General features: G+C 41.0%; 1 protein-coding gene and 1 long non-coding RNA gene across 2 annotated transcripts in view; both read left to right on the forward strand.

The window, feature by feature from the left end:
* The window catches only part of plpp6 (phospholipid phosphatase 6), a 35,003-nt gene extending 28,515 nt beyond the window's left edge, over positions 1-6,488 (forward strand). The window contains exon 2 of the mRNA XM_034180407.1: positions 4,167-6,488. Within this exon, the coding sequence (XP_034036298.1) occupies positions 4,167-4,534 (368 nt within the window). The 3' untranslated portion in view covers positions 4,535-6,488. The remainder of the gene's footprint in view (positions 1-4,166) is intronic.
* A 4,740-nt stretch (positions 6,489-11,228) lies between these two features.
* Positions 11,229-25,781, forward strand: LOC117519108. The gene is made up of 3 exons (XR_004563178.1): positions 11,229-12,108; positions 16,593-16,594; positions 25,771-25,781. It is a non-coding gene; the product is annotated as an uncharacterized LOC117519108 (long non-coding RNA).

The raw sequence follows: 25,781 nt of genomic DNA on the forward strand, positions 1-25,781 counted from the left end.
TTAGAGATTTTTTGTTAATGAAAGACGTGCGGACGGATTGCAGCATCGGCTTGCAGCCGCCGCGACGCTCCGCCACTGGAAAAACACCTCTGTTGGAAGTCTTAAGGACAAGTTGGAACATGCCCAGCTGTTAAACAATTTCTCAGATGCTCACTCCACTGAAAGCCATCAAAAGCCGCCTGGATTTTACAAATGGTTAACACGGAGGTGTTTTTCCTGTGGCGGAGCGTCGCGGCGGCTGCGAGCTGACGCTGCAATCCATCCACACGTCTTTCATTAAAAAAATCTCCTTTAACAGTGGAATATCCGGATAAAATGCTGAAACCGACTTCTTCTGAAACTTCTCTGTTCTCTCACGACGTCCTGGATCAATAGAGGTTTTCAGCTTGAAACAGGCTGACGACGGCGCCTGGGAGCGCTGTGCGACGTCCCGCTCCGTGGGATGTCCTTAAAGCGACAGTATCACCTCAAAATCTCTCAGCCGTTAAAATTTTTACCAAAAACCAGCTGAATTTTTCGAACCGTGTCCACTTCAATGTGCCTCACAGGTTTTGAAAAAATTTTGATCAAACAAAGCGCCAGTCTCTCAGCAGCTTCTCAGACAAAGGAATTCCGACGAGGGGCTGGACGACTCCTCCCACAAGGAGTGCTCACAGGCGAATGACGTCACCGACAGGCGTGGAAAGACTCACGCATGCACACGAGGGTTCAAGCATGTCTGACGTAATAACATGAATGAAATCCATATAGTTTTTGAAAAAAATAAAAAGGACCTATTCTTTGACAGACCTCGTGTGTGTGTGTGTGTGTGTATATATATATATATATATATATATATATATATATATATATATATATATATATATATATATATATATATATATATACAACAAAAATATAAACGCAACACTTTTGGTTTTGCTCCCATTTTGTATGATGAACTCAAAGATCTAAAACTTTTTCCACATACACAATATCACAGCACAATGCCACAAATGTCGCAAGATTTGAGGGAGCGTGCAATTGGCATGCTGACAGCAGGAATGTCAACCAGAGCTGTTGCTCGTGTATTGAATGTTCATTTCTCTACCATAAGCCGTCTCCAAAGGCGTTTCAGAGAATTTTGCAGTACATCCAACCAGCCTCACAACCGCAGACCACGTGTAACCACACCAGCTCAGGACCTCCACATCCAGCATGTTCACCTCCAAGATCGTCTGAGACCAGCCACTCGGACAGCTGCTGAAACAATCTGTTTGCATAACCAAAGAATTTCTGCACAAACTGTCAGAAACCTTCTCAGGGAAGCTCATCTGCATGCTCGTCGTCCTCATCGGAGTCTTGACCTGACTCCAGTTCGTTGTCGTAACCGACTTGAGTGGGCAAATGCTCACGTTCGCTGGCGTTTGGCACATTGGAGAGGTGTTCTCTTCACAGATGAATCCCGGTTCACACTGTCCAGGGCAGATGGCAGACGGCGTGTGTGGCGTCGTGTGGGTGAGCGGTTTTCTGATGTCAATGTTGTGGATCGAGTGGCCCATGGTGGCAGTGGGGTTATGGTATGGGCAGGTGTCTGTTATGGTCGAAGAACACAGGTGCATTTTATTGATGGCATTTTGAATGCACAGAGATACCGTGACGAGATCCTGAGGCCCATTGTTGTGCCTTACATCCAAGAACATCACCTCATGTTGCAGCAGGATAATGCATGGCCCCATGTTGCAAGGATCTGTACACAGTTCTTGGAAGCTGAAAATGTCCCAGTTCTTGCATGGCCGGCATACTCACCGGACATGTCACCCATTGAGCATGTTAGGCCACAATTGACAACCTGATCAACTCTATGCGAAGGAGACGTGTTGCACTGCATGAGGCAAATGGTGGTCACACCAGATACTGACTGGTATCCCCCCCAATAAAACAAAACTGCACCTTTCAGAGTGGCCTTTTATTGTGGACAGTCTAAGGCACACCTGTGCACTAATCATGGTGTCTAATCAGCATCTTGGTATGGCACACCTGTGAGGTGGGATGGATTATCTCAGCAAAGGAGAAGTGCTCACTATCACAGATTTAGACTGGTTTGTGAACAATATTTGAGGGAAATGGTGATATTGTGTATGTGAAAAAAGTTTTAGATCTTTGAGTTCATCTCATACAAAATGGGAGCAAAACCAAAAGTGTTGCATTTATATTTTTGTTGAGTGTGTGTGTGTAATTCCACATTTGTGTTCATTGACTTTCTCCATATGAAATCAGCCCATGTTGCATGCAAGTTTAGGCAAACCTATTTCAGAAGTTGACATTTTACATGAATTGATGTAAGATTTCGTGGATGGGATGGCAGACAAATAACTACACTGCATATGATGTTTAAATATCTGTACAGAGTGAAGTTTTTATAAGTTTTTGTCATTTGCGCAAATCAAACAAACAAGGCAGTCTAGCGCAACACACACACACCAAAAAAGTACTAACACGCTGCGTAGTAAATTCATCTAACATGAATGATAAGAGCTGTAATCCAATTCCAAAATGCGTCCTGAAAAAATAGTTTCCATTTAGACATGCCTGTCTCGGCTTTCAGTGCTTACCAGTCGAGTGAGTATAAGAGAACTTGTGGAGAGCTGGACATGTCCCAACTTGTCCTCTAATACTCAAATGGAGGTGTTCCTTTGTCTCGCTTCATCAGCGAATCGGTCGTGACGCGCAAAGCCTCCACGTGGCTTTCCATGACAAAATCTCTTGTTAAAAGTGAAATCTGCCGGAAAATGGCTGATGTCCAGCTCTTGTGATAACCAGAGAAAGAGCACACGACGGTCTCGTATCCACAGAGCCATCAGCTTAGAAATGATCCAGTGGTTTGTGCCGCGACGTCGCAGCTCAGAGTGCGGCGCACCGACCGTCCTTAAAGGGGTCCTTAAAGCTGTAGTTAAAGTCCTTATTCTCTGTGAAGCCCGTAAAATTTTTCACAGAAAGCCAGATAAATTTTTTGAATGGTTTCCAGGTGCCAGTCTCTAACAGCTTCTGAAAAAATTCTGATTGAAAAAAAAAAGTCCTTTTCATTCCGCCATTTCCAGAAAATGAAAATCCGACGAGGGGGCGGGACCACTCCTTCCACAAGGCGTGCTCACAGGCGAATGACGTCACCGACAGGCATGGAAAAACTCACGCATGCGCACAAGGGTTCAAGCATGTCTGACGTAAAAACATATGAATGAAATCCATATAGTTTTTGAAAAAATAAAAAGGACCATTACTTTATGGACACCACGTATATGCTGTAGAGGGCACAGCTATCCAAAAAGTTAGCTTCGATAAAAGTTAATCCACTAACGGAAAAGTTAACTTTTATAAAGCTAAAACGATAAACCCCTAAAACAATTTTTGCTTGTTACAGATAAAAGCTAAACCGGTAACTTTCAGTATTGACTTCAGTACACTAGCAGCTACTAACACAACAACGAGTCAGCGCTTCTATCTCAGATCAGCCTTCTCTCAGTAAAAAAGACCTGGTGACCAGAGGGAAAGGAAACGGGAGGAAAAAAATTATTTATTTTCCACACCATACAGACCTGCCAGTGTATTACTGGAGTCATGCACAGGCAGGCAGTTTTGCCTTTGGTTTAAATTTTAAACAAACAAATTCCAGACAAGTTGTTGGAATTAACGTCACGTCTGTCATCTTACAAAGTGAAAATATCAGCTATATGTTTTTAGTTTTAAAGTAAGGCACTAATTTGGAAGGTTTTGGCATTTAGATACACATGCCGCAGTGCATTATGGGAACATTAGTTTCCTGACTAGTGGTTGCTTGGTCGGTATTTGTAAATATGTTTTTCATTTGTTAAAAAAAGGGCCATTTGAAGTGATGATGAATCACTTAAACAGAATTTTCAGTTTTCAAATTGCCCTTTTCAGATAACTTTGAAAACCTAATCCGCTAATGAAAACATTAGCTTTGATTATTAGCGGTTAGCTAATAATACCACTTTTCTAAACCGGGGAACAATATATTTCTGTTTTACTGCTGTGACGTTGAAGCTGCAGTGTGTGTGTGTGTGTGTGTGTGTGTGTGTGTGTGTGTGTGTGTTTTAATCGAGGTGACTAAATTCCTGTTGCTCACAGCATGACACACCTCCCTCTTTGTCCTTCACCTCTTCCAGGCCTGCTGTTGGATCTTGTTCTTGTTGCCATTGTTAAGGCAGTGGTACGGCGGCGTCGACCAGTGTACAACCGTATGGACATGTTTGCAACCTTTTCCGTGGATCGCTATTCCTTCCCTTCGGGCCATGCCACTCGTGCTGCCATGTGTGGGCGGTTCCTGCTGGCACATCTAGTTCTGGCTGCCCCTCTGCGAGTCCTCGTCCTGCTGTGGACCGGCATGGTGGGGCTAAGCCGGGTGCTGCTGGGCAGACACAATGTGACTGATGTGGTGTTTGGATTCTGGATGGGATATTGCCAATATAACCTGGTGGAGATGCTCTGGCTCTCGCCTCAAACCCTGCAAGAGCTGCTGGGACAGTCGGCTTAACACTGGGACCCCCAAGTGTTCACACTTTCACTTCCATAACCCAGAATTATGAGTTTTTGTTTGTTTGCTTGTTTGGGGGGGGGTTAAAATTGACAATTGCTCTTCAGCAGTTAGTAACATGTTGACAATTACAGGGTACAGGAGTTAGATGTGATATTATAATTAAACAGTTTTGCAGGAAAAAAAATGTGGATCTTAAATTAACACTGTGAGGACACTCTATAAGTACATTTATTTTAATATAGCAGATTGATTAAAAACCGCTGTGCAGCCATTCCAAAATATCCTGGCACAGAATTACCGTATTTTCCAGAGTATAAGTCGCACGTGTCAAAAAAATGCCTCTTGAAGAGGAGAAAAAACAAGTCACATCGGAGTGCAAGTCTAACCTTTTTTCTTTGTCATGAGCTCTTTAATTTGGGATTTTTGTGCATTATTGTGGTGTATTTTTTTTGTCACTCATTTATTCTTTTATTATTGGAGTTTATTTTGTTTAGTGCCTTGATTCCTGGGAAAGTTCTATATAAATAGCCATTATAATAAGATGTGGAAGGTTTTGTAACTGGCACAATGTGTCATGAAAAACATTTAACAGTTGACATTGCACGTTTGGTATATTTTTAGATTGCTTCATGTATTCATTGCTCTTTGGTGATATTGCACAAGGTACTGTATCTAAAATAATGCTCTGAAGCAGAACTAGAGGTGAGATTGTTGAGATTTCCATAGTGAATCTTTAATATTGGGTTGAAACGTCACTGTGACAACAGTCTTGACAATGATAATGAGCCAAGTTTTGATTTACTGAAAATCATTATGAGGCCTTTGTTGTAATATTATAAAATAAGTTTTTTTTTTTTTTAATGGTAACACTTTGACCTCATCTTGTTTCATTCTTGAGTAACAGATGCAGCCTGTGAAGCAGCCTCTGTCATGCCTCGAATGTAGTATGTGTGTAGATGAGTCCTTTTCCACTCTGACCTATTGACTGTCATGTCTGCAAAGATCTGAAGGCTGTGGTGCGTTTCAATTTGTTAGATCCATACATGCGCATTGACCTGCTGACTGTGCCAGCGGTACGTACACAACTGTGTGGTTGAAATGAAAAGCTCAGGTCAAACAAGGTTAAAACTTGAATTGTTGCCAAGGGTAAGATGCTTTCTGGTAAATATTTGTTTGCTTTTAATCAGAAGTTGTTGACTAGTACACAAGCCATCAGGATGCACTTTATTTGAAATGATCATCCTCTTCCCCTTTTACAAGGTTAAGCAGCAGCAGCTGCTGCTATCAGTCCAGTCCTAGATCCAAAAAATGTGCTGCTTGGCAATGAAAACAAAATACCTGAAAAGCTTTTTATTTATTGCGATGGAAATTTCCAACCTCGTATAAACACAGTAATTTAGGAACAGTTTTATCACATCTGTAATCAGTCACGATCAGTGTGAACACATTCAGCAATCGGCACAAATGTAAACTTGTAGGTGGCAAGACATAGACAAATGTAAAAGGCTTGAGGTGTTGCACCACAGTGTGTTATTGACATTATGTAGTGTATTTGGCTTCTGGTGCACAATTCTCCAAACTGCATATTGGTACTTAAAGTATGCACTATTTGTTTTTGTCAGATTTTTCTGAAGTTGGCTAACCCAACATATTTCAAGCTTCTTTCTATCCTCCAGTATATTCAGGAAAAAAAAAAAAAAAAAAAAAAAAATCAAATGCAAAGCCACCAAGTAGTAATCAATACATACTTTGAAACAGCTGTATCCTTTGTTCTTCGCACACAGCAGCCATGTAGAATATCATTCTGCTGTCTGGCGGTGTTCTGTTTTCAGACGTCTTCCTATGTAAGCAAAGTTGTTATTTCCATGTTGTGAGTTCCACATGAAACATCCGTAAACATCCAATAGCAGTTGTAACGTTTGTGTTGCTTGATTCCCCTCCCTTCCCCCAGGGGGCCAAAATATGGCCATTAGGTATTGTGCAGGCCTTGTGTCCATCCGTCCGTCTGTCTGTGCTCAGCATACGTCCAGTCCTATTACTACCAGGGTCTTCAAGTTCACAGGGAACATTCTTGGGACACAGACCTTGAACAAGCTCAAAGATGGTTAACCTTGACCTATTTTAAGAGGTCCAAAGGTCACAGTGTGTTTACTATTTTTATGCACATACGGCCGAGGGTATTTTAGCATTGCGTTATATTTTCATTTGTCCATCCACAGTCGGTAAGCAGATAACATCACTAACATGAATGACTGGTCGCAGTTTCAAATCCTGTGTCCATGTCACGGCTTTCTCTTTGACATCGCGAACATAGCCATCTGCAGTCGTTAATCCCCACCCCCATCCCCGGGTTACTTTCTCTCAGACTCTTCGTGGTCACACTTCTCCAAAATCGGATAAACTTGTCGATTCCCGATGTAGTTTTGTACTGCAGGCTATATGCTACCCTTACAGCAAGAATTTTTCTTTTTTTTTTTTTTTTTTAAGCGGCAAGACAGTCATATTCCTGAAATTTTCGCAGTTCTCCATGACGACATACCTGGAGATAATGCATGTGAAAGTAATAGTAAACAAAGACTAAAATAACTACAAAATACAACACATTAGCCAGGTACTGTTAACCGAAAATCATCACTGCTACCATAAGTGCATTGATCTGCTTTTTTTGTTTGTTTTCAAAAATGGATGCTGATGACTCTGTACATTCTGGATCAAATTTTCCTATATGCGCTATTAAGAATTCCTGCCATAGACATGCTGTGGAGTTGATGTCAGGTGATCTTGTTCATGTTGTTTTTACGTAAATTCCCGGTTTTACACACATACAAATGGCATGCACATTACATGCAGGATACACCATTCTGGAGCATGAGCGCCTCTTAGGTTTAAGACTGGATTGCACTTTGAAATGAAAGTTAATCCGGCCACACTGCATGATAATGATATGAATGTGCTTCACACTAGGCTCACAGAGAAAAGCACAACATTTTTATTACAAATGTGCATGTTGGTGAGATCACGGCAGTTCAAGCATGTTTAAAGCTTGTGTAACGATGCTGGTGCTGTATTTAAGGATGCATCGATCCACAGTTTTTCACTTCCGATCCGATCCCAATACCTGAATTTGGATATATACCGATACTTTTCCGATCCGATACCAGAGCTCTGTTTGCTTTAATATCATTATTATTATCATTATTGTATGCGGATTTTCTTAAAAAGGAGATCTGAAAGTTGAGCTACAATTTGTCAGAAGGTGTATCTCAGATGAAAGCATAGATTTGATGTTTTGGAGAAAGAATTCAGTACTTTTATTTTTTTATAGCCTTATTTTTATAGAATCGACGAGAAAAGACAGCACACTCTGTCTGTTTCTCTCCCTCTCTCTGTCTCTCGCCTTTTCTCTCTCCCTCCATCTCTCTTTTTCTTTCTTGCTGTTTTCGTGCTGCGCAAACTTCTTTCAACTGTAAAATAAATGTAGACTTTCCCTTTCAGTGGACAGAATCTCTGTTCGTTGTCCTCCTCGGCTGCACGCTGAGCTGGCATTTCACAGCCTCAGGACAGTGAAGCAGCTAACGTTTTAGCATACATTTTCAGCAACAATTCAGTTAGTTTTTTGGAAAATCTGTGTTCAACGAACAGACAATTTCAACCTGAGAGCCGGGCAGAAATTTGCAGCTAACTGCAGCGAGAACACTGCGGAAGAAAGCTCTCTCAAACAGCTCGGCTTCAGCAACCTTCCCCCTCTCCTCCTGCTCGGCAGTAAACAAAATGTTGCGAGTTGGATCGGTATTTTCTGATACGTGAATTATATCGGTATTAGAACCCGATACTGATCCGGGATCAGATCAGTCTCATCCCTAGCTGTATTCCATCATAACATGGATTATGTGGGGTTATATAGATGTTATAACAAGCAGAGAGGGACATAACAGCCGCGCATGCTGAGAGATGTAATGACACCAGAGAGCCATATATCAGTACGAGAAACCGCACTTGCACAGAGATGCATGCCAGCAAGGAGGTGTGATCACCATTTTCAAACCGGACAACTCAGTTCTTGTAAAGAAACAGCTGGAAAATAACAGAACTAGAGGAAGAAGGGAGACAACATTTCCTTCCCTAACTAAGTAGTCTTGGTTATTCTTGTTACATTTTCCATGGCTTTTGGGTGATAAACTGGTGTATCTTGCAGAGTGTCATGCCTGTGCAATGCATGAATATGAAGTTGTATACCATGTATATACAGCAGTGTTCAGAATAATAGTAGTGCTATGTGACTAAAAAGATTAATCCAGGTATATTTCTTATTGTTGATCTACACCAGTAGATTCAGTAGATTCTCACAAATCCAACACGATCAAGCATTCATGATATGCACACTCTTAAGGCTATGAAATTGGGCTATTAGGAAAAAAAGTAGAAAAGGGGGTGTTCACAATAATAGTAGTGTGGCATTCAGTCAGTGAGTTCGTCAGTTTTCTGGAACAAACAGGTGTGAATCAGTTGTCCCCTATTTAAGGATGAAGCCAGCACCTGTTGAACATGCTTTTCTCTTTGAAAGCCTGAGGAAAATGGGACGTTCAAGACATTGTTCAGAAGAACAGCGTAGTTTGATTAAAAAGTTGATTGGAGAGGGGAAGACTTATACGCAGGTGCAAAAAATTATCGGCTGTTCATCTACAAGACAATGACACCAAGCACACTAGTAAACGAGCAAAATCTTGGTTCCAAACCAACAAAATTAATGCCTCGCAGATGTGAAGAAATCATGAAAAACTGTGGTTATGCAACTAAATACTAGTTTAGTGATGCACAGGATTGCTAAAAAAGCAGTTTCAACATAATAGTTTTGAGTTTGTAGCGTCAACAGCAGATGCTACTATTGTGAACGCCCCCTTTTCTACTTTTTTTTTTTTTTTTTTTTTTACTAATAGCCCAATTTCATAGCCTTAAGAATGTGCATATCATGAATGCTTGGTCTTGTTGGATTTGTGAGAATCTACTGAATCTACTGGTACCTTGTTTCCCCATGTACAACCCCTGGCAAAAATTCTGGAATCACCGGCCTCGGAGGATGTTCATTCAGTTGTTTAATTTTGTAGAAAAAAAAAAAGCAGATCACAGACATGACACAAAACTAAAGTCATTTCAAATGGCAACTTTCTGGCTTTAAGAAATCAGGAAAAAAAAATTGTGGCAGTCCAAGCAGACCTAGCAGAGGGAAAAAATTATGGAATCATGAAAAACAAAAGAACGCTCCAACACATCACTAGTATTTTGTTGCACCACCTCTGGCTTTTATAACAGCTTGCAGTCTCTGAGGCATGGACTTAATGAGTGACAAACAGTACTCTTCATCAATCTGGCTCCAACTTTCTCTGATTGCTGTTGCCAGATCAGCTTTGCAGGTTGGAGCCTTGTCATGGACCATTTTCTTCAACTTCCAAAGATTTTCAATTGGATTAAGATCCGGACTATTTGCAGGCCATGACATTGACCCTATGTGTCTTTTTGCAAGGAATGTTTTCACAGTTTTTGCTTCATGGCAAGATGCATTATCATCTTGAAAAATGATTTCATCATCCCCAAACATCCTTTTAATTGATGGGATAAGAAAAGTGTCCAAAATATCAACGTAAACTTGTGCATTTATTGATGATGTAATGACAGCCATCTCCCCAGTGCCTTTACCTGACATGCAGCCCCATATCATCAATGACTGTGGAAATTTACATGTTCTCTTCAGGCAGAAGAGAACATGTTCTCTTCTTCTTTATGAATCTCATTGGAACGGCACCAAACAAAAGTTCCAGCATCAGCACCTTGCCCAATGCAGATTCGAGATTCATCACTGAATATGACTTTCATCCAGTCATCCACAGTCCACGATTGCTTTTCCTTAGCCCATTTTAACCTTGTTTTTTTTCTGTTTAGGTGTTAATGATAGCTTTCGTTTAGCTTTTCTGTATGTAAATCCCATTTCCTTTAGGTGGTTTCTTACAGTTCGGTCACAGACGTTGACTCCAGTTTCCTCCCATTCATTCCTCATTTGTTTTGTTGTGCATTTTCGATTTTTGAGACATATTAAGTTTTCTGTCTTGACACTTTGATGTCTTCCTTGGTCTACCAGTATGTTTGCCTTTAACAACCTTCCCGTGTTTGTATTTGGTCCAGAGTTTAGACACAGCTGACTGTGAACATCCAACATCTTTTGCAACATTGCGTGATGATTTACCCTCTTAAGAGTTTGATAATCCTCTCCTTTGTTTCAATTGACATCTTTCGTGTTGGAGCCATGATTCATGTCAGTCCACTTGGTGCAACAGTTCTCCAAGGTGTGATCACTCCTTTTCAGATGCAGACTAACGAGCAGATCTGATTTGATGCAGGTGTTAGTTTTGGGGATGAAAATTTACAGGTGATGCCATAATTTATTCCTCAGAATTGAGTGAGTCCATATTTTTTTCCCTCTGCTTAGTCTAAAAGTAACCATTACTGACTGCCACAGTTTTTTTATTTCTTGATTTTATAGTGTTTCTTAAAGCCAGAAAATTGCCATTTGAAATGACTAGTTTTGTGTCATGTCTGTGATCTGCTGTTATTCTACAAAATTAAACTGAACATCCTCCGAGGCCGGTGATTCCATAATTATTGCCAGGGGTTGTAACAATAAGAAATATACTCAAAACCTGGATTAATCTTTTTAGTCACATAGTACTATTACTCTGAACACTACTGTACGACAGATTTAGAAACAACCTGGAATGGAATTTTACTGCTGCTAAGCTGAATTAATTCAGTATGACACAAAAATGGATTTACCATGTGGAATTAATTAATGCTGCCTGTGTGTCCAGTCGGGATTGTGTGTATCATGATATTGTGCCTTGTTCCGTCTGCAGAATTTGAAAGCTGGAACATATCGGATCTGTGTAAACTTTCAGCACTAACTTCTTCAGATTATGGCATGTTCAACTTCTGTACCTTGATATTGCTTGGCAGTGCCTGGAATACAATGTGACTCATGAATGATCATCTGCAAAGGAATTGATTGAAGCTGGAACAGATTGGATCTGTAAAAACTTTCCATATCCAGGTAAGAACGGTATTTTAACACGTATCTTGGGGAGGTGATGGTCTAGTGGTTAAGCGTTGGTCTTGAGACCAGAGAACCCTCTGTTCAAATCTCAGTCTGACTAGAAAATCAATAAGGGCCCTTGGGCAAGGTCCTTAATCCCCTAGTTGCTCCCTGTGTGTAGTGAGCGCCTTGTATGGCAGCACCGTGTCAGAGTGAATGTGAGGCATTATTGTAACGCGCTTTGAGCGTCTGATGCAGATGGAAAAGCGCTATATAAATGCAGTCCATTTTACCATTTATTTTGCAAGCTTTTTTCCGTGTGTGTTCACCCGTGTATTTACTTACGCATAGAAAATGCACATGAAAACATTTCACATCTGGGCAGTTAGTCACTATTTGGCCCGGTTTGAAAATGGTGGCTCATTTTCCATGAAGGAACATTTGCGTTAAGTAGGCAGCATTGCGACTGCGGTCTCTAGTACTCCGATACGTCTCTGTGAATGATACTCACTCCACTGGAGTGCAATTGAAAATAATTTTGTGTGAGGTGGAGATGATTCTGCTGTTGAAACTGTGCTTTGAATGCATTGGTGTGCTGTATGTATATCATCTGTCAGTTCACGTAGTGTGCCACGTGCACACGTGAAGCCCTCGACTTTAGACGGCTAAGAAATGTTCCTGCTGCATCTGATGAACAAATGGTTCCCAATATTTGACAACAGTAACCCATGCTCTGGTCATAAATTTACTTAAAGAATTTTGGCAGCACATGCAGCCAAGAGAATGGAAGTATTGGCTGACATTTACATTTCTGTCTCTCTCTGACCAAACAAAATCTGTTTTTGCTCAGTAAATGTATGTGTATTGATTAGGCACATAAACACCCAATAATGTCTCTCACCCAGCGTGTTACTTTCTATATTAGTTCTGTTCTTGTTAAACTGGTGCAGTGCAGATGCTTATCATGTCCACACTAACCAACCAAATGTGGCAAGTAATTACAGCTTTTGTGCACACAGCAGTATTTTGAGCGCTCATTAAAGCGCAGCCCCGTAACATTTATTTCTCTCTTACAAGCTCTGTGTCGCCCACAGATGGGACAATCATTGCAATGCAGGCACAGCTCCAGTTCCTCCTCCACTGCACGGATGGAGACATACACCGTACGTGTATGTTATGTTCTGTAATGCGCTCCTGCTGCATTACGTGGATGGGGCATGCTTACATTGATACAACATCTCGTAGTGTCATTGTGTACTGTGTAGGAATGTTCAAAGAATTACGGGTCATGCTTCAGACTGGACAGAAAACTAATCGTTTTCAATAACTAGGTGACACCTGACGTGGCCACGCACGATTCAGAGCCCTCACTTATCAGAGTGTGTATGTGGAAAAGGTTGTAATTGCTGTCTTCTGAACAAAATTTAGTATGTGTATAGGTACACTAAAAAAAAACTGGACGCTGTTAGTCCATCCATCCACCAGTATCAGTTGTTGGTAAATCATGTTCTAGAACATGCTCATGTACAGCTGTGTTCAAAAGGAAAAATGCAGAAATGCATTTTTTTTTTTTTTTTTGAACAGTCTAATACCCTTTTCTTCATTTTCTGTAAAGTAATAACAAAGCTGATAAATTTTTCTTAATTTTTTTAATTTGTAATAGAATGTGCAGTGCTCCCAATGCAAAGTCAGGGTTTTTTTTGTTTTGTTTTTAATTGGTTCCATTCCTCCTCACTGAAATAATGGCCAAGAGATCAAAGAAAATCAACTTTTGTGTAATAGAGATCAAAGTGCTCTTGTGTACCTTTAAAAGTAATACAGTAAAACTCACATATAATAGATTCAGGTGGACCAGCTAATTTTGTCCATTATAATCGAAATCTGTTGTATGTATGTAACAGATTAGTTACAGCCAGGAGGTGCCGAGCAATCTCTGGGGAATCACCAGCTCCAATTAAGCTTACATAGTTCCATGATTAGATGCCTGATCTTGAATAGGGACCTGCCTCATTTAATGTCCAAGTCAAAACTTTGTCTGAATCAAATAAAGGCCTGCCTTAAATCAACGCCAGACATTATGTGCATTAAAAAGATTACATTTGGTTGAGTCACTCTTTTTCTAAGTCTACTGCGGAGTGGTACCTTAAAATCCTAAAGCCTGATTTATGCTTCTACAACTCTGTAACTCTGTGGCCATGCAATGACTGACGTACTCTTGACCCTTTTAGAGTTCTCTGTCGTGTCTTTATGTAATTTTCCGTAGGAAAAGTGGCTTTTTCTGGATTAATTTATCCCTCAATGAGCTCCACTTGTTTATACAATCATCAGCCTCCAAACCAACGGTATCAGTACCTGCAATGGCCCTCCATGAATTGCAGGTCATTTAAGCCTCTTTTGACTCCTTGTGGAGTTGGTCATATTTGCGGAGTTTTCTGTCAAACATATTTGATCAATAATTGAAATGTAATTGGCGTGCACACTGCAAAATCTTCTAAAATATGACGGGAGAGGAAGGAGTGAAACTGAAAAAGTGAGAAATCAGAGTACTTTGCAGCATCCATCGTTTAGCAGGTGCGCATCAGGCTCCAAAAAGGGTTTGCAGCCACGCAGAGGGCTCTGATCAAAATCGGTTTGGTTCATCACACCCAGGGATATGTGTGAAACATAACGCCATATGACAGTGCAGGCAACAAGCAGCATTTTGTGAATAATTGCTAGCCTTGAATTACACCTTGCCTCATTCAAGTCCCGTGTCTGAGCATGGTTTGAAAAAATTAATGGCCGGGCTGTGTTGGCGAGTGCCAGTGCTGAACTTCCTTTCATACTTCTGTTGCTGGGAAAGTCCAGAATGCTCTGTCCTGTACTTGCGAGGGGTTTTTAATGGAATGCATTACGATGGGCTGGGACGTTTTGTCCGATGAGAGTGAAAATCCGTGATACAAAATCCGGTATATACAGTGTTTTTTACATGTAAAACCATACAAAAGCATTGGGAATTTTGCTTTTTTCCAGTGAATGCAAATATCCGGTTTATACAATGACAGTTTAGGCGAGTTTTACTGTATACACATCAGGTCCATTTGCATGGGTAAGGTACGTCTCAAAGTCCAGCTGAAACACTCACAGATTAAGTACATTCCTTATGGTCAGTCAGTGAATGCTCTTCATACAGTAGTGCAACAGGTGTTAAGACACAATGTTCCCATAGGTGTTTATCAAACTGTTACACCAACATCTAGCACTTTTTTTTTTGGCCATCTGATTCTGCACACTTGCTTGCTGGCACAGATGTTTCCTCACAAGAAACCCTTTACACAGCATTCCCTTGCCTCTTCAGTGTTCTCCAATGCTGTGCATTGTTCACACACTAAGTAGATTACAGGTGACACTTTAGTTGATAAGCCTTCAAAATGCCCATACCACGCACTTGGATAATGCCGTTTTTGCACCCAGCCCTCAGGTTTGCACTCAAAATATGTGCCATCAAGATTACAATGTACACCCGGGCATGCTCCAGATGGATTAATTTGCACCATGTAGTGTTATTCTAAAAATACTTTCACTTTCCATGGCCAGCAGCAGATCACTCAAAAGGAGAATTTTTAAGAAGAAGCAGAGAAAAAAAACTTGTCTGTGCAGTTTTTCCAAATATTACTATTTTGAAACCTATGAAAATATCTCGCTGCGAGCCACATCACATGACCATTCCACAGACTGTTCTCTTCCACACTGGTGCCATTTGATTTTACTGAACCTCACCCATGCTGCAGTCAACTTGGTTGCAATAATTGACTAATGATCTTAGTATAAGTGAGTACTGTCAGTATTTTTATTTTAGAACTCTTGTCTAATCCTATCTAAATATGCTGGTAAGTAAAACATTGTAACCAAAGGATTTGTACAATTGATTTGTGTTCATAACTTCACAAAGCCTGCACCATGAACAACTCCACTGTCAGAATGTTAACAGGTTTTAATTCTGTGATACTGTATTTATTGTCAAACTTAAAACCAGGTCATTGCACTTGTTTCATCTGCTGTAAAGTATATGTTGTATTGTGTTGATGTACATAGTAATTATATTAACATTTGTAACCCTATGGCTGTATAATTGTTATTACAGTGTAATGTTAAAAGTACCAGCATGCATTTCTGTTCACTGTTAACAGATTTCCTTCCTGTCAATGTGATAATTTTTTAAATTAAAAAATAGAAACCAAATATGACTCTGCCTCCTGTAATACATATATACTCAACAAAAATATAAACAACACTTTTGGTTTTGCTCCCATTTTGTATGAGATGAACTCAAAGATCTAAAACTTTTTCCACATACACAATATCACCATTTCCCTCAAATATTGTTCACAAACCAGTCTAAATCTGTGATAGTGAGCACTTCTCCTTTGCTGAGATAATCCATCCCACGTCACAGGTGTGCCATATCAAGATGCTGATTAGACACCATAATTAGTGCACAGGTGTGCCTTAGACTGTCCACAATAAAAGGCCACTCTGAAGTGTTGCGTTTATATTTTTGTTGAGTGTATATTGTCACTTCAGAAAAAAAAAAAAATAATAATTATATATATATGAAAGGCTCATTTTGTGTTTTTTGTTGAGTGTAGATGAAAAGACAGAATGAACTATATTCTGTATTCTACAATGGTGCATATATATATAGTATTAAGCTTTGCTACAAAAAAATGTGTGTAATGCATAAACAATGTTTCAATGCCCTGAGGAAGACCTTGAGTCAAGCCAGTGGTGGGGATTATGCATTAAATACTTTTTTTTTTTTAACATCGAAGCTGTGTGTGTTTTGTACAGGTACTTTGGTCTTATTTACTTTTTTTTTTCTCTCAGTCAACGCCTCCAGTATTTGTGTGTGCTTCCTTGTTTGCAATTTTCTTTTTCTTTGATATGCAATGTAAAGAATTTTCCCAGTATTTTGAGCTGTGGTAGCAGTAGAAGTCGTGGCACCAAAACTCTTCTGGTTACATTCAGATGAAAAGATGAGTATGATTCAAAGTACTACTGAGTAACTGGGTCACAGGAAGGGTGAGTTTTACTTTGTTTAAGGTTACTTTGAAAATCAGTTTTATGTCTATATCATTTAAAATTAGTTTTAAATCTTGGTGTGTTTTTTGACAACACACTTTCCTCTGGTTCTCATCTTAAGGAGGTCACTAGAATCACTTTTTCATTTGAGAAACATTGCTATGGTTAGACCTGCCTCGTCTTAAGGATTTTAATGCATTCTTTTGTGACTTCACGATTGGATTATTGTAACGCCCTTTTATCTGGTCTGCCAAAAAGGTCTCCAAATTGTTCTAAATGCAGCAGTTTGTATCCTGACCAGAGCTGGCAAATTTGAACACATCACTCCATTGCTGGCCTCTCTTCATTGGCTCCCAGTTCGGGTTAGAGCAGATTTTAAAGTGCTCCTTCTTACTTACAAAACTGTTAATAGTTTAGCCCTACTGTACTTACCAGACGTGTTTGCTCGTACACGGTGCTCCCAGGATTCTGATCTGTGCGTTCCAGAGGTCTGGAAAAGACTGTAGTCTGACTTTATCAGAGTATTGTAGCGTTTGTCAAGAATGCATTATGGCTCCTAATTGTTCAAAGCTTATGTGGACTGGGTGTTTAAGGTCAAGTAATGTTGATGAAGATGTGATCCAAGCAGCACAGTGACTTGGTGGTTAGCACGTTCTCTCACAGAGAGCTCAAAAAGGATGGTCTGAACACAAACGTGAATGTCCGCTACAAGTGCAAGACTATTGGACATGCAAAACAGAGCTGTCAGTTGTTGATGATGACCTTGTGTTTAAAGACAACAGATTTCTTATTCCAACCTCAATGCGCAAAGACATGCTTAAAAAAAAAATACACGAAGGGCACTTGGAAGAAGAAAAATGCAAAAATCACGCAAGATTATCCTGAAGTTGCAACACTCCAGGCAACATCTAGCAAAGTGGCCATTTCATAACTGCAAATGGTCTTTGCAAGACATGGTGTGCCAAGTAAGCTGGTATCGGACAATGGTCCACAGTTTGCAAATAGAGAGTTTGACTTTGCCGGTGAATGGGGGTTCCATCATACAACATTCAGCCCACATTATCCCAGATCAAATGGCCTCACAGAGAGCTCAGTGAAGGTTGTTAAAGGTCTCATGAAGAAAGCACATGACAGAAAGGCAGACTTTCATCAGAGTTTGATCTATCGAAGTGCACCACTGCAGAATGACCTATCACCAGCCCAGATACTGATGGGACAATGCATGCGCACAAACTTGCCAAGACGGGAGCACTTGTTGACACCAAAAGGAGTACACAAAGTCAAATCTGGGAAAAACAGAAACAAAAACAGTAACATAACAGGAGAGCTAAACAACTGCACAACTTAAAGGCAGGAGAACCTGTCAGAATTCAAGATCATGTGACTGGCATCTGGAACATTCAAGGATCAGTGGATAGAGAAACAGCACCACGTTCCTATCAGAACCAGACAGACAATGGAACATTGCTGAGAAGAAACCATGTTGATGTCATGCCACAAGTGTCAAGCCAGTGTTCTGTGCAACAGCGCGGCAGTGGGCTTGAAAGCGTGGACACCACAGATGACCTGGCTGAAGAACCACAACAAAGCCATCCGTCAGATTCTGTTATGCCAGGCCATAACAGTCCAGCAAAAACACCTGTGAAGACGCCTGGCAGACCAAAGAGACATGTTTGACCTCCTCAAAGACTGATATGTTGTACATAAAGAAAAATTATTATGAGTTGTAAAAACAGAGATGTAGTTTTCCTTAAAGGGAGAAGACATGATGGTCTTGTTGTGCGTTAACTACATTTCACCACCAGCAGCACACCACCCCTGCTATGGGGTGGGAGCAGGACAACAGAAAATAGCGTGAGTAAACGTCCAGAGAAACCCACGAAGAACATCTCAGAGTCTAAATTCAGTGCACTACCAAGCATAACAAGGACCATGTTCTCAGATTTGAATGTGCTGATCGTCATCTCAGTCACTTCACATTTGGCCTCAAACCTGCCCAGTGCACAGCAGAGGTCACTGCATGATGAAGACAACAGAAGAACATCATCTGCAAAAAGGAGAGCTGTAAGTCTGAGGTCATGAAACTGGACAGCCTCGAGTCACTGTGTCCTTGGAAAGCCTGCCCTTGAACATCATGAACAGGAGTGGTGCCAGCCATGGCAGAGTCCAACACCCAATTGGTCTAATGTTAATAGAAAGCGGACATAGCGCCTACTTTGTCACATAAAGACTGGATTGCTCATTGCAGCGGTTCTGGGGCCCCACATAGGACACTTCAAAGAACCTGGTTATGTGCCTTATCCAAATCCACAAAACACATATAGACTGGTCGGTAATACTCTCAAGCCCCTTCTAATATCCTTGTGAGGATAAATAGCTGGTCCACCATTCCATAACCCCAGAGTGGAATCCACATGGCTCCTCCTGTATCTGAGGTTCGACTAAGTCTAAATCTCCTCTCTAATACCCTGGCCTAAGCTTTCCCAGGGAAGTTGAGAAGTCTTTTCTCTATAATTGGAACATACTCTCAGGTCCCCCTTTTTTAAGATGGGGAACAGCACCCAGTTTTCCAATCTAGAGGTACTGTGCCTAACTTCCATGCAACATTGTACCGGCATGTCAGCCATGACATCCCAACAACATCTAACTTCAGCATCTCAGAATGAGACTTGTTCACTCCCAGTGATTTGCCACCGAGGTGGTTTTTTTTTTTTACTATCTTTGTATCTGCTAGGGTAACAGATCTCCCTCAGTTTTCCATCCCTGCATCCTCAAAGGAAGGCATGTCAGTAGGGTTGAATCAGTAGAGTTGAAGAGTCCCTCAAAGTGTTCCTTCCACCACCTGACAATATTCTCTGTCCAGTTTCACAAACCTCCATACTTGCTCTGCACAGCCTGAACTCAGTTCTTCCTCCCTTTCAAGAGTCTCCTGACAGTTTGCCAGAACTGCTTTGACGCTAAGCCAAACTCATTCTTGATGGTGTCTCTAAACTCCTCCTGTATCCAAGTTTTTACTCAGCACCCACTGAAGCTGCAGTCTCTTTGGCCTGCCAGTAACTATGCACTGATTCTGGAGACCTCTGTGCCAACCAGACACATTTCCCTGACTTTTCTTGGGATATAGGAGAGGTTTAATCAGAGAGGTGAGAGTTGAAGAACATCTGGATAGACTCTTTCACCAAATGTTCCAAGAAAACCCTCACAACACGTTTAGGCCTTCCAGGTCAATTGGGTATCTTACCACACCATCTGACCACAGACACCATATTGTTTCTATCAATTTAATGTGATGAATAAACCTGCTATCATATTAACACTGCAAGTTGCAAACGGGTGACTACTCATCACATTACTGCAACATTACCAAATTTTTTGAGACAATATTACCAGACTTGAATTGTAACGTTTTGGCACAGATTTGGCCGATGAATCAGCCTCTAACATAACGTACATCTGGAGGTGTGTCTTTAGTATTCCTGCTGACTAACTGGCTATCATGTTTGCAAAGATTTGAACACCATACTGTGCTGAGGTACTTGACATTTCACTCAGCTATGTTTGATAATTAATCCACATGTATACTTTGACCCAATGACTGTTCTGGTTGTGTGCACACAAGTCTGTGGTTTAAATGAATAGGTCAGGTAAAACATTAATCTTAACTAGGAATCGGGATGTTGCAATATACAACCCCAATTCGAATGTAGTAGGGACAATGTGTAAAATGGAAATCAAAACAGAATACAATGATTTACAAATCCTCTTGAACCTATATTCAATTGAATACACCACAAAGACAAGATATTTAACGTTCAAACTGATAAACATTGTTTTTTGCAAATATTTGCTCATTTTGAAATGGATGCCTGCAACATGTTTCAAAAAAACTGGGACAGTGGTATGTTTACCTCTGTGTTACATCACCTTTCCTTCTAACAACACTCAATAAGTGTTTGGGAACTGAGGACACTAATCGTTGAAGCTTTGTACGTGGAATTCTTTCCCATTCTTGCTTGATGTACGACTTCAGCTGTTCAACAGTCCGAGGTCTCCGTTGTCGTATTCTTCCCTTCATAATGCACCACACACACACTTTCAATGGGCAACAGGTCTGGACTGCAGGCAGGCCAGTCTAGTACCTGCACTCTTTTACTACGAAGCCACACTGTTGTAACACGTGCAGAATGTGGCTTGGCATTGTCTTGCTGAAATAAGCAGGGACGTCCCTGAAAAAGACGTTGCTTGGATGGCAGCATGTGTTGCTCCAAAACCTCAATGTACCTTTCAGCATTGATGGTGCCATCACAGATGTGTAAGTTGCACATGCCATGGGCACTAACACACCCCCATACCATCACAGATGCTGGCTTTTGAACTTTGCGCTGGTAACAATCTGGATGGTCTTTTTCCTCATTGGGTGGACGACACGACGTCCATGATTTCCAAAAACATTTTGAAATGTGGACTCAGACCGCAGGATACTTTTCCATTTTGCCTGTCCTTTCAAATGAGCTCGAGCCCAGAGAAGGCGGCGGCGTTTCTGGATGTTGTTGATGTATGGCTTTTGCTTTGCATGGTTGAGTTTTAATTTGCACTTGTAGATGTAGTGACGAACTGTGTTAACTGACAAAGGTTTTCTGAAGTGTTCCTGAGCCCACGCGGTGAGATCCTTTACACAATGATGTCAGTATTTAATGCAGTGCCGCCTGAGGGATCGAAGGTCACGGGCATTCAGTGTTGGTTTTCGGCCTTGCCGCCTTACGTGTAGAAAGTTCTCCAGATTCTCTGAATCTTCTTATTACATTATGGACTGTAGATGATGGAATCCCTAAATTCCTTGCAATTGAATGTTGAGAAACATTGTTCTTATACTGTTGTACTATTTTTTTTTTCATGCAGTTGTTCACAAAGTGGTGTTCCTCGCCCCATCTTTGCTTGTGAATGGCTGAGCCTTTTGGGGATGCTCCTTTTATACCCAGTCATAACACTCACAATTATTGTCCTCAGTTCCCAAACGTTTGAGTGTTAGAAGGAAAGGTGATGTAACACAGTGGTAAACATACCACTGTCCCAGCTTTTTTGAAACGTGTTGCAGGCATCCATTTCAAAATGAACAAATATTTGCACAAAAACAATAAAGTTTATCAGTTTGAACATTAAATATCTTGTCTTTGTGGTGTATTCAATTGAATATAGGTTGAAGAGGATTTGCAAATCATTGTATTCTGTTTTTATTTACATTTCACACAACATCCCAACGTCATTGGATTTGGGGTTGTAGATGTGTATTTACTTTTGTACCAAATGTTGACTTGCACACACCACATGCATCTTAAATGAAGTGATCATCTTTTGTTATGTCCTTATATGGTTCCAGGATTTAGGTTTCCACACACTATTTTTCAAAAATAAATAAAAAGTGTGTAGTGTAAAGCCTGGGTCCCACCGAATAATGAAGGATGAATAATGAGCCACGCAGCATGTTTTCTTTACTACGAGAGGGTTTCATGGCTCTGAGTGGCTCTTAGAGGCATTATTTTCAGTTAACGAGGCTCCTCTGAGCATGGCGCTAATTTCAAGAAGTTCAAAATTTAGCAACAACAGCGTGGCGCAGTTTGTATATGAGTTACTGCGACGACTTAGAGGCATTTGCGTGGTGCTTACGAGTCTGCTAAAAGCCCATTATCTGTGCGCCTGGCACCTTCGCAGGACCTGAGAGGCTATTTTTGGAGCGGCTCTCCTCTTGCACACACAATTCCACCTGCTTTGTGGGCTGGACTCTATATAAAATAATTGTTTTGTGGCAGATTAATCATTTTCTGTCAAACCTTGGATGCTGAAAACACCTCTAATCACTTCTGGAATTAATGGATCACATGAGCTCCGCTGTGTGTGCACAATGACGCACTTAGGCAGTGACTCATAATCACGTTTCAAAGGAGCATTTAGGCACAACGCCAGCTCACAAAAGAGTGATTTTTCAGTCAAAATTTTTTTTTCAGTTAAAATTTGGGTGACTGCATGAAAGTGGATGTGTGTTTAAAGCCATGGAAGATAACTCCAGTGGAGCAGCTAAGAGCAGAAGTGTGCGGCAATACAGAAGGAGAGCGTGCAAAAGACCAATTCTGAAGACATAACACAAAGTTAAAAGTTGTATCATGCTGACTTGTAAGCTGCAGAAGAAATAAATAAAAAATAAAATACACACACACACACACGAGGTCTGTTAGAAAACTATCCAACCTTTTTATTTTTTGCAAAAACCATATGGATTTGAATCACGTGTGATTGCATCAGCCAAGCTTGAACCTTCCTGCGCATGCGTGAGTTTCAAGCTGTCGGTTGTGTCATTCGCCTGTGAGCAGGCTTTGTGTGAGCACTGGGCCAGCCCCCCGTCGGATTTTTATTGCGAGTAAAATGTCTGAACGATTTGGAGCTTTGCTGCATCAAATTTTTCCAGAAACTGTGAGAAACAGCCAAGTGGCCACCATTCGGAAAATTGAAAGCCATCTGAAAGCCATCCTGCGAGACCAACACGGAGGTGCTTTTGTCCCGCGCCATTCGCGGATCTGTGGCACATTCCTCCACTCCTCTTTCCATGACAAAAACTCTTAACAGTGGAATGTGCCAAAAAAAAGTGCTGATGTCCACGTCTTCTGCCATTTCTGTGGCAGTCACACGATATCCTGGATCAACACAGCCTTCACTTTGGAAATGATCTGGTCGTTTCAGCCTGTCGATCGCCGCTTGAAGTGCTTGAGTGCGGCGCGCTCTCAGCCGCTGTGGGCGGTCTTTAAACCGGCTGTAACACTCCTTAATCTGTGTGATCCCCATAAAATCGTCCCTGAAAGCCATCTAAATTTTCCGAATGGTGTCCACCTGGCTGTCTCTCATAGTTTCTGGAAAAATTGATGCAGCAAAGCTCCAAATCAGACATTTTACTCGCAATAAAAATCCGACCAGTGGACCAGTGCTCACTCAAAGCCTGCTCAGGCGAATGACGCAACCGACAGGTGTGACAAAACTCAGGCATGCGCACGAAGGTTCAAGCTTGGCTGATGCAATCACACGTGATTCAAATCCATATGGTTTTTGCAAAAAAATTAAAAGGTCAGATAGTTTTCTAACAGACCTCGTATATATAAATTATATAAAAATGACTGTTTAAAGCCAGCCACGGATGGAAAGAGCACAGAGGCGGCTCTCCATGAAAGGAGAACAGCAGCGCGCACGCAAAAGAGCGGTTTTGCAGAAATAAATCAATCAATCAATCTATTTTTTTTTTATATAGCGCCAAATCACAACAAACAGTTGCCCCAAGGCGCTTTATATTGTAAGGCAAGGCCATACAATAATGATGTAAAACCCCAACGGTCAAAACGACCCCCTGTGAGCAAGCACTTGGCTACAGTGGGAAGGAAAAACTCCCTTTTAACAGGAAGAAACCTCCAGCAGAACCAGGCTCAGGGAGGGGCAGTCTTCTGCTGGGACTGGTTGGGGCTGAGGGAGAGAACCAGGAAAAAGACATGCTGTGGAGGGGAGCAGAGATCGATCACTAATGATTAAATGCAGAGTGGTGCATACAGAGCAAAAAGAGAAAGAAACAGTGCATCATGGGAACCCCCCAGCAGTCTACGTCTATAGCAGCATAACTAAGGGATGGTTCAGGGTCACCTGATCCAGCCCTAACTATAAGCTTTAGCAAAAAGGAAAGTTTTAAGCCTAATCTTAAAAGTAGAGAGGGTGTCTGTCTCCCTGATCTGAATTGGGAGCTGGTTCCACAGGAGAGGAGCCTGAAAGCTGAAGGCTCTGCCTCCCATTCTACTCTTACAAACCCTAGGAACTACAAGTAAGCCTGCAGTCTGAGAGCGAAGCGCTCTATTGGGGTGATATGGTACTATGAGGTCCCTAAGATAAGATGGGACCTGATTATTCAAAACCTTATAAGTAAGAAGAAGAATTTTAAATTCTATTCTAGAATTAACAGGAAGCCAATGAAGAGAGGCCAATATGGGTGAGATATGCTCTCTCCTTCTAGTCCCCGTCAGCACTCTAGCTGCAGCATTTTGAATTAACTGAAGGCTTTTTAGGGAACTTTTAGGACAACCTGATAATAATGAATTACAATAGTCCAGCCTAGAGGAAATAAATGCATGAATTAGTTTTTCAGCATCACTCTGAGACAAGACCTTTCTGATTTTAGAGATATTGCGTAAATGCAAAAAAGCAGTCCTACATATTTGTTTAATATGCGCTTTGAATGACATATCCTGATCAAAAATGACTCCAAGATTTCTCACAGTATTACTAGAGGTCAGGGTAATGCCATCCAGAGTAAGGATCTGGTTAGACACCATGTTTCTAAGATTTGTGGGGCCAAGAACAATAACTTCAGTTTTATCTGAGTTTAAAAGCAGGAAATTAGAGGTCATCCATGTCTTTATGTCTGTAAGACAATCCTGCAGTTTAGCTAATTGGTGTGTGTCCTCTGGCTTCATGGATAGATAAAGCTGGGTATCATCTGCGTAACAATGAAAATTTAAGCAATACCGTCTAATAATACTGCCTAAGGGAAGCATATATAAAGTGAATAAAATTGGTCCTAGCACAGAACCTTGTGGAACTCCATAATTAACTTTAGTCTGTGAAGAAGATTCCCCATTTACATGAACAAATTGCAATCTATTAGACAAATATGATTCAAACCACCGCAGCGCAGTGCCTTTAATACCTATGGCATGCTCTAATCTCTAATAAAATTTTATGGTCAACAGTATCAAAAGCAGCACTGAGGTCTAACAGAACAAGCACAGAGATGAGTCCACTGTCCGAGGCCATAAGAAGATCATTTGTAACCTTCACTAATGCTGTTTCTGTACTATGATGAATTCTAAAACCTGACTGAAACTCTTCAAATAGACCATTCCTCTGCAGATGATCAGTTAGCTGTTTTACAACTACCCTTTCAAGAATTTTTGAGAGAAAAGGAAGGTTGGAGATTGGCCTATAATTAGCTAAGATAGCTGGGTCAAGTGATGGCTTTTTAAGTAATGGTTTAATTACTGCCACCTTAAAAGCCTGTGGTACATAGCCAACTAACAA

Source organism: Thalassophryne amazonica, chromosome 10, assembly GCF_902500255.1.
Source record: "Thalassophryne amazonica chromosome 10, fThaAma1.1, whole genome shotgun sequence".
In the NCBI taxonomy this organism is placed as follows: domain Eukaryota; kingdom Metazoa; phylum Chordata; class Actinopteri; order Batrachoidiformes; family Batrachoididae; genus Thalassophryne; species Thalassophryne amazonica.